The 12,587-nt window shown below is 36.9% G+C and overlaps 1 protein-coding gene across 8 annotated transcripts in view; it reads left to right on the forward strand.

Moving 5' to 3' along the window:
* The window catches only part of Nckap5 (NCK associated protein 5), a 959,972-nt gene that overhangs the window by 657,848 nt on the left and 289,537 nt on the right, over positions 1 to 12,587 (forward strand). For all 8 annotated transcript variants that reach the window (XM_070024260.1, XM_070024269.1, XM_070024275.1 and 5 more), the window contains one exon: positions 1,722 to 1,871. In XM_070024260.1, the coding sequence (XP_069880361.1) occupies positions 1,722 to 1,871 (150 nt within the window). The remainder of the gene's footprint in view (positions 1 to 1,721; positions 1,872 to 12,587) is intronic.

Consider the following 12,587-nt stretch of genomic DNA (forward strand, 5'->3'; position numbering starts at 1 on the left):
CCTTCATCTGTACCCACAAGTACTGCCATTCCCAGCTCCACTGTGTTCTGTAGCAAACGTCTCTGTCTTCTCCATCCTGTAAAAGGTTTCTACTTGCCTATGCAGTGCCCTTCAGCTATAGTTCTTTGTGTTTCCTTCCCTTTCCTGCCACACTTTCAAATGAACATCTGAGAAAATTGCCTCTATTTTCTTCTCTTTTTACTTTTTTGCTTAACCACAGACAATTTGGACACCATTGTCACAGTTTAGGCAAAATGCTTTCAAATTCTCCCTAATCATCTTTCTCTCATTTTGTTCTCTTTGTCATTTCTATTCCCATCGATTGTATTGATAAAATTTCCTCCCTGAAAACTGTATTCTGGTAACTAACTGAATTCTTAGAATTTTAACATCAGAAGAGGCACTTAGTACTCCCTACCTTTACATGTGGGAGAAAGTAAGACCTAAAAATTTCCAATCATTTACTCAGTGAGGTCCTAAAAAGTAAATGTCATGGAAGTGAAGCTACAATGATGATATATATATATATATATATATATATATATATATATATATGTATATATATATTCACACACTTACACTTTCATATATTTAGATATATAGATATGTACACTTACACATATATGGGTGTATAGCAAGACTTTATTTTACATACTTATAGTGTATTTTCAAATATAAATTAAACTACTTTTGAAACCTTTGGCAAATATAGTATGAAAACCTCTTTTTTCCCCTCTATCTTAGGCTGTTTCTGGCTAAGTAAATGTCATGAGAACCTAAAGTGTAAGAATTATACCCTTTTTTGCTTCTGTATTTGCAAATGATCTTAGCTTAGTACTAAATATAAAGAGATTTGTTACGATTGATAATCTAATTTAGCTCAACCAGTTGGCAACCAGCTATATTAAAGCAAAAATTTCTGCAGTGCACTTAGAATTAAATAATGGGAAGGAATGACAAGGGTCCTGATATAAGCACACAATGGATCAGATTTGGTTCACATAATATTCTCTTGACATTTCTCTTTCCTTTGAAAACAAGAGCCAAGCATGAGTCTCAAATTAATACTTCTCAGCTTCCAAAAAGCTGCCAGAAACAAGGTTGAGTGAGGCTTTTCCAACAGGGAGACAAGTCAAGATAACAACATTTGATGTTTGCCTCAAGGCTATATTCCACATCTTGAGGTGTTTGAGCAAGGACTAAGGGGTTCTTAAAAGCCATGTCATTATTGAGCTAAAGGAGCTAATTGGTTTAACTTAGAATTCAGTTCAATATTTCTGATATTTTATTTTCCCTTAAATTAATTAAATGGTTGCCACTGGATCTAATGATCCTATTTTTGGGAAGCTGAGCCTCTCCTAAATCAAGGCATTGAAGTTGAGGTACTATTTCAAGGTTTAAAGCACAACTGAATTCCATTGTGTGGTTAAAAATGGATTAACTGCATGACTTCACCTAGAGCTTTGCTGGTATGTGGCTTTTCCAACTGGGGAGAGAACATCTGCCTTAAGTCAGGGTGACCCAGTGGCTTTGTCCTGATGGTGTATAGTAAAAACTAAAATAAAATATCATCTCCTGTATTCATTAATATAAGCAGCACTTGCTATCTTGCTCTGGAAAAATGCAATATCAAAAGAAGAATAGCACAATTATTTTGCTTTAGAGTAGTGCTTATTTTCCAGGGGAGATTATTGAAAAACAGTCATTCTTTTTTGCTTCAGGAGAAACTGTCAGAGGAAGAGAGAAAACACAAGGAAGCTTTGGATGATCTTCACGTGGTGTTAGATGAGGATTCGAGGAGCGAAAGCAGCAGTACAGATGAGGGAAAAGAAAAGACCAAATTGCTGTTAGAAAGATTGAAAGCTCTAGAGGTAAGAAATGGAACCGTTTTTACACATTTAAAGAAAAATAACAGTGTTCTGCTTTTATTGGCACTGCTTTTAAGTGAGTATAAATCTTCCTTTTTCATTTCCCCTAGACTGATGCAATCAAATGTCTGTCATTGAGATTCTTTTGTCAATGATGGACATAAAGTTACAAATTGCAGTACTGAAAGGGTCTTGATCCACTGACCATGATTGTATTGCCTTAAAAGGAAGACATAGGACAATAATTCACTTCAAATTCATTTTACAACTCAAACTGGATTAGTTCCTAAAATTGCAGCTTCCTGTGGCAAGGGCTTCTGTGATACTTCACCAGGTTTGCCTAAAGACTTGAAATGAGAGAGTGAATAAGCAAAATGTCTCTAAAAAAATCATGTATAGGGGCTGGGAAGGTGGCTCAGTGGTAGCGTGCTCGCCTAGCATGCATGAGGCCCTGGGCTCAATTCCTCAGCACCACATAAGCAGGGGGAAAAATACCAGAAGTGGCACTGTGGCTCAAGTGGTAGAGTGCTAGCCTTGAGCTGAAGAGCTAAGGACAGCTCCCAGGCCCAGAGTTCAGGGCCCAGGACTGTACCCCAAAAAAATCATGTATAGAAGTTAGATATGCAAAAAATGATGAGTTGAAACCAGCCTATCAAGACTTTTTTGGAATACTATAATTCCCTACAACACTGCTTAGAAAACAGTGATCTGTATTTTGTAGCATTTGAAATCATTTTAAGTATCAGTTGATATCAGGTATCAGTGGGTATCAGAACATTCCAGATATTACTCCTTGATTGCAATTATATATGCTAAAATCATCAGTTGAAGATTTCTCTTTACAAATGAGTTTGCTTACCTTTCTTCCATAAACTTGCAATGGTCATTTACCCAGTCATCTAAAAATATATTTAACCATGGCATTCAGAGTCCTAATTGTTATACTAAAAAGAACCTCCACAAAGAGAGAGATGTTATTCTCTATGCTTATTTTCTGTAACCCTGTCTCTAATCCTTGACATTGTCTATTGTGAGCAGATACTTTATATTCTAATTTCTTAACAAAATGGTAGCAAAACTGTTGAGATTGTGAAACTTGAAGACAGACTCAGAGTTTTGCTTGAATCCCTGTTCATCTTTCTTACTTTAAAAAATGTTCAGAGTTCCCTAGTCTCTCTGTGTCTGTTTACTCAATTGTAAAAATGGAGATAGCAATAGTAACTAATCTTATGGGAAGTAATGAGGATTAAACAAGTTAATATTTATACATTTCCCTTCTATGTGATGTATTCTGTTAACCATTCATAAATGGTTTCCTATTTACTTGTGTACGATGTCTGCCAAGAACTACGAATTAGAACTTCAGCTAATCCATACAGTATTACCACAGGTCAATAGGTGAACCAGTGATGTCAGATACCAGACCCTAGGTCCAGCAGAAATCAGCTAAGGAAGTCACTCCCAGCTTTGCCATCTCTATCCCCAAACAGTCAGATATCACCTGTCTCCCCCAAGAGTTCCCATACTTTTTGTTTTAACATTCAAAGCCAGTCATTGTAAAAGATAGGAAAAGCCTTCTTTGGGAGATTGAAGATTTGTTTCAGTGTGCTAAGAAATTTTTAGTTTTGTCTTCAGTCTGAATTAACTGGATTCAATCATAAGAATGAGTTGGAATTACATGTATTTAATTTGTTACCAGTTATTTATGATTGCAATGAAAGTTGTTCTGAGTTCATCTCTTTGTCAGAGACCACTTGTGAAGGGCATTTCATTCAATCAAGCTAAGAGGAATTTAAAAAATGTCTTTGGCAATGAATGTTTCATAAACTTCAAAGCTGAAAAAGGAGCCATGTTTTTTTGTCCTTCCACAGGGATCCTTACACTTTGGGCAACAATTTTTTCCAGAATTACTTGGATGCAGTAAATGATTTTAATCCACAAAACACTGTGCTTTCTAAATTAATCTCCTCTAGTCAAAATATCATTGCTTATTTTCTAAAATAGTTCAGTGTCAGTAGGTTAACTTTCTTCTTGCCAGTCTATTACACCATTCTATTTGAGGATTCTGAAGTAATCTTTTATTATATAAAATCAAAGGTTTTTTTTTTATTTTATGTAATCTGATTTTTGTAGGAATTTTATATTCACCTTAATTCTTTACAGTTGTTGAAATTTATCCCATAGATTTGGTGCATAGATGAAAATGCATTGTGGAAAAATAGGGCTAATTTTGACAGGTTGTGATTAGAGCTAGTCACAGACCCCCATGTGAATTCAAGCACTTCAACAAAATGTTCCTTTAAAAGACTGAAATGATAATGCATCATGCATCAAAATTGCCTGGGTAGGATTTGATATTGTATATCAAGATTTTAGAAAAACAAAGACTATTTTCCATCAACGCATATTTGAAACAACTGCACATACCTACCCTGATATCTCTGTTACCAGTGTAGGAAACGGAAAATGATTCTTAGGGGGATAGAAAGCAGGTTTCTTCTGCTCCTACTTCCCAAAAAGGGCACAAGAAGTTGTGGAAACAGACACAAAGTTCACTTCTAATAATATATTCTTGATCAATGCAACAATATTATTTATCATATTTAACAACTAACACAATTGAGATGTCTCTGACTTTGGCAGTTAAGTGCATAGTATCCAGATATTTTATTTCCTGGCCTACAGAAAGTCTAGTGTTATCTTTTCTAGGGCTGGGTCCTGCTGACGTTCAACTTTTGAACTCTTGCTTAACTCAGAACATCATCATGAGGAATAATACCACCTTTCCTGTGTTTTCCCCAACATCCAAAGCCACAGAGTACAGGGTTTCTGTCAGAATGTCCATTTCATCCCAATTGTTCACTGCAAGAAAGGTTTCAATGGCATCGCCTTCAATTTCCAGCTTCTGGCCATATAACTTAGATATCTCTTTCTCACCCACTTTGTCTTACAGCCAACTTTCCCATAATTTTATGCACAGCTCTTTAGGCCTCTATGCTCTACTTTCATGGGTTTGTTTCCTGATGTTCCAGGATCATCAGATTATTTTATTAAATAAATTATTTAACTTTAATATTTAACAGAATGTCAGGTCCAACAGACAAAATCATATGCACACACACAGACATTCTCCCATTTACCTTCAAAACTCAGTCACTGCTTCCTAAGAGCCTAAAGGCTCATTTTTGTTTAGGTTCTGATATAGGGGAGAAAGTGTGTGTGGTATTTTGTGTCTGGGTTATCACATAGGTGATCTGGATGCGACTTGCATGTCTTCTTGTCAGTGTCAAGATGTAGTGTTTTCCATTTTGTTTTGTTTTCAAGTTTGCGTTTTAAAGATTGCCATGTCAGGGACAGCTTTCTTGACTTAGAAAAGAAAGTTCACAGTTCTGAATAATGCTATATCATTGTTGTGAAAAAGGTTTATGCTTTTCTCCCACCTTACTTTAAGCCTTTGATTCCAGGGATCTCTCCAGACTTGCTGTCCAGGATACATTGACTTCATCTTGAGTCTTCTCTGTTTTGCCTCAGGCCCTGTATTTGTTTATGGTACCTTCCTTACAATGTAGGATTTGCTTGTCTCCAAGCTCCATCCCCAAACTCCCAACAGCTCTTTCTCTCCAATGAGGGATTAGCCCCATACTTGACCTTAAATGAAACTAGACATTCCCTCATAGAGTCTCTGATTCCCACACTCTACCCAGGGGAAAGAATAGGTTTGGGATCACTTCAGAGTTCTGAGTCTCCAAATAAGTATCTTAGCTACAGCCTCAAGGTCAAACAAATTTGAACTTTTATGGAAAAGATTTATTTTGTGCACAAAAATATGGCAATTAAATATGTTAAGGTGAATAACAGGTTTTTCTACTCAATTATACCTTTCTATGAAAATATGACACTTAAAGTGCTAAGTATAAACATTCTGTTAATCAGTAATTCCTGCTTAAAATTAGGTTGTTTAAAATAGTCAAACCTGGTTGTACATCTCAATTTTACATAGATCTTGTAGTCAATGGATACATGCTGAAGACACATTCGATGGGCCAAAAGCCAAAAATTCATAAGCACTGGGTCATGGCAGTTTTTTCTGTTTTTCATCTCAGTGGGTAGAAACAAGATTCACAACTTAAAAAAAATAAACAAGTGACTCTGAGTGAGAAAAATCAGATGATACTACAGCAGAGAAAGTATGAAAGACATTTACCTACCTCAGAAGCCACCTGATATATGTACCACATATACAGTAACAAGAAGCCAGCTGTGTGAAGATCTGGAAAGACCAGCATGCCTCTTGCTACATGCTGGTCTTCCTTCATGTAGAGAGCTTGGCAAATTAAAAGCACAGAATTTTACCCTGGAATATCAATAATAAGATTTTTATAAAACTGAAAGATGATTTTAGGGAGGTAGACAAGGATCAGATTCTGTGAAACTTTGTAGGCCATTGTCACAATAAAGACACTGAAAAGAATTATAAATTCTACAAGGACCCATTGGAGACTTTCAGCTCAGGAAACAACATGAGATGACTATTTACTCTGCAAAAGCAGTTTTTGTGGGTACTAGTGGGGCAGAGGAGAGTCAAAGAGATGAGCCAAAGGGTTGTTATTTTTATTTGAAGGTCTGGGCCTGGTACTCAAACTCAATACCTGCCACTTTCACACGTTGACTAGCTCTCTGTCAACTGAGCCAGGCCTCCAAACTTGTGTTGTTCTTTTAAGTTCCAGATAAAAGCTATTAGTAACTTGGGGGTTATGGGTGCCTAAGAGTAAGAGGGTATAATAATATTATATTAATAATATCACTAGAAAATAAGACCACTGAGTAATAATAATAACTCTGCTAGAAAACCCTTCTATAGAGCTACTGTGTACCAAGCACCATATCTATATAATTTTAATCTGCATATGTAATGCAGAATGTAATGCATATGTAATGTAGAATAGGGTGGTTACAGTATCATCATCATCATTTGACAAATGAAACAACTGAGCCCCTGAAAGATTTATTGTCTTAGCCAAGGTCACATAACAGCAAACAAGAGAATAAGAATTTGCACTCCAGTTACATGGCTTGAAAGAAAAGCCTATAGGAATTACTGATAGATTTTATATGGAACATAAAGGAAAGTAAAAAATCAAGAGTGACTGCCATCTTTTTGGGCCTTAACAACTGAGAAGGAGATTATAACTGATTCCTGAGAGGCAAAAATTGAAGAAGAGGTGACCAGGGAAATGACTGTGGTCATCAGTTTGTGTTGTCCATGTTGAAATGCCTATTACACATGCAAGCCATGATGTTCAATAAACGAGTGGGTATACAAGGTTGAGGTCAGGGTTAGAGATATGGATTTGAGAGTCATCAGCATTTAGATGGCATTGTATGTTTAGGACCATATAAAGTCACATCAGAAGTAAGTATAAATGTGGGTGAGAACAGGGCAAAGGACAGAGCCCTGGGGTGAGATCTTGCAGAGCTGAAGAAAAAATGGAAAATAAGTCGTGAAAGAGTAACATAAAATGGGAGGAAAATGGCCAGGGAAGTGTCAAAGACTTGTTAACAAATGAAGTGTTTCATTTGTTAACCTTAAGAGAATTAGATGAAACACCGACTTCATCATTATTAGTTCTGAGTTGATAATTATCCATGATCTTCTAAGCATAGTTGTTAGATAGAATGGATAGGAAGGAAAAGAAGTGGAGCCAACAGATGGCTCTTGAGAATCCTTCCTCTGAAGTGGAGCACATGTGGAGAAAGACATAGTACTGGGAAAGGTCTTTTAAGACACTAGATTTGGGGGTGTGTTATTGTGCTATTGGGGATGATCCAATGGGCAGGGGGAAACTGATGGTAGAGAGAAAGGAATATAATTGTAAGGGTGATACCTACAAAGCAGACTGAGGGCGGGGACGGGGGAGGGGGCGGGGGTAACAGACACAGAGCTGAGGTACCTAAGAAAATTCCAACTATCTATGTCTGTGATAGAAGCTAAACATCTGTATGGTTTTAAAATACTGCTGGTGATTCAGATGTACAGCCAAGATTGAGAATCACAAATACTGTTTTTTCTTTAGTCTATTTTGCATTGCTGGAAGGAGATACCCTAAGCTGTATAACATTTTAGAATAAAGAGGTTTATTTGGGTCAGGGCATTGGTGGCTGAAGTCCAAAGAGCATGATGCCAGCATCCTAGAGCAGGCCTTAAGCTGTGTTACAACATGATAGAGAAGCAGGAAGGGAACTAGCCAAATAGCCAAAGAAAGAAAAAAAAAATCACTGTGCCAAATAAAAGCAGAAGACCAAGGAAAGGCCAGGCTCCTTGAAGACTAATTACTTCCTACTAAGGCACAAAAGTTAAAGGCTCCATCACCCCAAATCACCCATAGGAGCATCTTAGATATAGCCCATAATAAGTTGTTTTTATTCAAATCCTGTGGTTTGAACTCAGGGCCAGAACACTGTTGTTGAACATTTTTGCTCAAAGCTGATGTTCTACCAATTGAGCCACAGTTCCACATCCAGCTTTTTGTGTGTGTATGTGGTTAATCAGAGATAAAAGTCTCACAGAAGACTTTCTAACCTAAGCTGACTTTGAACCACAATCCTCAGATATCAGCCTCCTGAGTAGCTAGTATTACAGGTATGAGCTAACAATGCCCAGCTGATAAACCATAGTAAGTTTTTAGAGTGATAGTTAAAACGTTCAAAACAATCTAGGTCCTGTTCAGTAACAGATCGAACAAGTTTATTGAGTCTTAACTACCTCTTAATTTACCTTCCTTTGTTGTAAGACTTCAGTAGACCTTTCCAAGAGTATCTTAATGTAGGTACAGAAGCCCGTCCTACAAGGGCCCAATGACAAGGTACTACTGAGCCTTAGGACAGCTTTTTAATCAAAAGTGCATTGAAGTGGCTCCTTACCTTCCTTTCATGCCTCCTGTGATATGGTCCTGGATAGGCCCAGGTTTGGCTTGGGGTTTTTGGTAAGAAGAAATTCCTAATTTACCCAGCATTCCTGGTTGACTTCAAGTTCTGACGTTGGCTTTGGTCTTTTGGTCTTCTTCCCACTCTTATCCTTACTTCCCTAAGTATGAACACACACATGTATATATGTATATATGTATATATATATATGTATATGTATATATATGGATGTGAATAAACATATACACATGCATATATGTATGTATACATAAGTATAGGTTTATACATATATATACACATGTGTGTATATATACATATATGTATATACATGTACATAGGAAAGAAAGTTGTAAAGCAGTGCACCAGTGGTAGTCTCAATAAAAATCCATGATTGTTTTCTTCTAATCTTCAGATTCTGTGACAGTTTGCTCATAGGTAAATCCAGATATACCATCTCAAGGTATCTGAGATATATCTTTCTCCTGATTAATTTGCCTGCAACTCTGGGTTACCTAGCAACAACATGAATGTAAAATTAGAGACAGAAATTATCTTTGGAAAAGAACTTAAAGCTAGGAGGTTGAAGTCATTATATAACTTTGTACTAGCAACATTCTATCTATAAAAGTAGTAAATGGTTATAACAAATAAGAAAATCAATTGTATTGGCATTGAACAGGTTCTTATTTTATTTCTTAAATCATATAGTAAAAAGAGATATCTCTGGAGAGGAAATAAGAATAGCCAATAGACATATGAAGAAACATCTGTGGCCATAAAAAATGCAAATCAAAACTACATTGAGATTGCAACTCACCTCAGTTAGAATGTACGTAATCAAGAAATCAAATATTAACAGATGCTGGTGGGAATGTGGCCAAAAAGGAACACTACTACATTGTTGGTGGGAATGTAAACTGTTCAACCACTCAAGAAAGTGGTATGGAGGTTCCTCAAAAGATTAAACATAAAGCTCCCATTCAGCGATCCCACTCCTGGGCATTTACCCAAATAATCACAAACAAGGCCACACTAAAGCTACCAGCACAACCATGTTTATTGCAGCATTATTCACCATAGCTAAGAGATGGAATCAACCCAGAAACCCCTCTGTAGATGAATGGATCAAGAAAATGTGGCACGTGTGTGTGTGTGTGTGTGTGTGTGTGTGTGTGTGTGTGTGTGTGTGTGTGTATGTGTGTGTGTGCGTGTGGATTCTATGCTTCCATCAGAAATGATTGCATTGCCCCATTCATAAGGAAATGGAAAGTCATGGAAAAAAAATCATATTAAGTGAAGTAAGCCAGACCCAAAGAAACATAGGCTCCTTGGATTCCTTCATTTGTAATCATTAGTATATTTCTAGGATAGTCCAAGCAGAGGATCACAATAGCTCAATAACTATGTGCATATGACCATATAAAATGATGCTAATAAAAATGCATTCCAGGGCTGGGAAGGTGGCTCAGTGGTAGAGCGCTTGCTTTGCATGCCAGAGGCCCTGGGTTCGATTCCTCAGTACCACATACGCAAAAAGAAAAAAGCCGGAAGTGGCGCTGTGGCTCAAGTGGTAGAGTGTTTGCCTTGAGCTGAAGAGCTGAGGGACAGCACCCAGGCCCAGAGTTCAGGCCCCACGACCGGACCCAAAACAAACAAACAATCAAAAATGCATTCCAAGATATGGAAACAAGATATTTGGGGTTTTCTTTGTTTCTTTTTGTTTTTGTTTTTTAATATACTGTGTGAAGTTCTTTCTTTCTTTTTTTCCCCTTTGGTTTATCTCCTGTTGTCACTACTTTTGATTTTGGTACCCTGTGTCTTGTATATATGTTTATCTGATTTGGGGAAGGGCAGGGGAATAACAAAATGTTGAGACAAAGGACAAAGTTTGAACCAATGCAACCATGATACTCACAAGACCCTATGTTGAAAATGAATTTTACAACCTGGAGGGGGAGGGGAATTGAATGGGAGGCAAAGTGGAAACAAAAAGGGGAAAGGGTAACCCTGTTTGATAAGAAATGGTCTCATTACCTTACTTATATAACTATAACCCCTCTGATATCACCCTTATAATGAAATTAAGCTACATTTAAAAATAGAAGAATTTGCATAGCCTTTGTATTAGATAAGTACATAGCATTGTATTAGATAAGTAACTTAGAAATGACTTTAAAGATACAGTAAAATATATGTAAGTTATACAAAAATATTATTCTGTTTTATATAAAATGTTTAAGCATCTCTGGATTTTTGTTGCCCTGGCAACATGCCCAGTTGGATTCTGACATACAACAACTGTGCATCAGTCAGAAATGGCTTGCTTTTTCATATTTTGTTGTATTTCCAGTCTTTTGTTGATATTGTACTTAACCAAATCAATAAGACTTAGAATATTATTACATACAAGTTAGTAGGAGCCTGTTCTTACATATAACATATTACAATTATTTCCTTCTGTTGTTTAATAATCACTCAAAAAATACAGTACAACTGGACACATACCTATAATCCTATTACTCAGGAGACTGAGATCTGAGGATCATGGTTCAAAGCCAGCCCATGCAAGAAAATTTGTGAGACTCTTATCTCCAATAAACCACCCAAAAACTGAAAGTGGTGCTGTGGCTCAAAGTGGCAGAGCTCTAGCCTTGAGCAAAGAACTCAGGGACAGTGCCTAGGCACTAAGTACAAGCCCCATGATGGACAAAACAACAACAATAACAATCTCAACAAAAACACAGTGCAACGATTATATAGAAATGTACCTAATAGATGCTATGTAACACTCATTTAATCCCCTTCAGCTTGCTACTTTGGTTGTTAACATTTTTTCACTGTTATAAAGTTACAATGTTAAAATGTGCTTACAAGATTATATTGCCTTATAATGTTATAATTATCCTTACTGTATACATGTGTATTTTGGCAGGATAATTTAAATGCCTCGTTCTTTTAAGATAATTGTGCAAATAGGCAGTTATATGTCTTCTTTAAGAATCAGGGTGCTCCTAAATCAAGAATTTCAGAAAAGATGTTGACGAGGAACAGTAAAAGTAGGGGGGAAAGCACCTAACCTATATCTTTCACCATTGTCACTCAAAATAGAATAAAATGACCAAAAGGACTATTGACTGTGGGATCAATTTCAAGCATCTAAATTCTTGGGAAATTTTCATGACGCCCTTATGCTCTCTCAAGATACTCTGTAATCTTTCAGTTGCAAGTCATAGAAGTTCCATCCAAACTGATAAGCAGAACACAGAAGGGCTACGTAATGATAAGCTATATTGTAGCAACATGTACAGGTACAGAATGAAGCAGATCCAGAAGTCAGGGCCATCCCCCAGGCCTGCTGTGCTCTGGGCTAGTGTCCTTTTCAGTCATGCTTTTGTCCATGTGATGAATGAGGTGGCACCAAATAGCAGTACCAGGAAGAAGATCATTTCCCTTTCCTAGTAATTCTATCAAAACCCTTTGATCCCAGAGAGGAGTCCCATTGACATGGCTTCTGTTGGCCTGGGTAGTTGAAGCTTACCATATGTTAGTTGTCTAAATGTGAGAGCCGCTTTGACACCACCCAAAGAGGTTCGTTACTAATTATTTTCTTTTATAAATTTTTCTTCAGTTATTTTTCTGTCATGTATCTTCTTTTTTTCTTCCTGTTTTTCTCACCAAACTCCAATCTTCACTCCATCTGTTCTCCCTTTGTGGCATTTGTAAGCCTGGACTCATGTTGGATACTGTAATTACAAAGTTCCATAGAACATTCTTTCTGCCCTTGAAATGTAGGGA

This window comes from Dipodomys merriami, unplaced genomic scaffold (assembly GCF_024711535.1).
Source record: "Dipodomys merriami isolate MVZ:Mamm:240054 unplaced genomic scaffold, mDipMer1.0.p SCAF_1, whole genome shotgun sequence".
NCBI lineage: Eukaryota > Metazoa > Chordata > Mammalia > Rodentia > Heteromyidae > Dipodomys > Dipodomys merriami.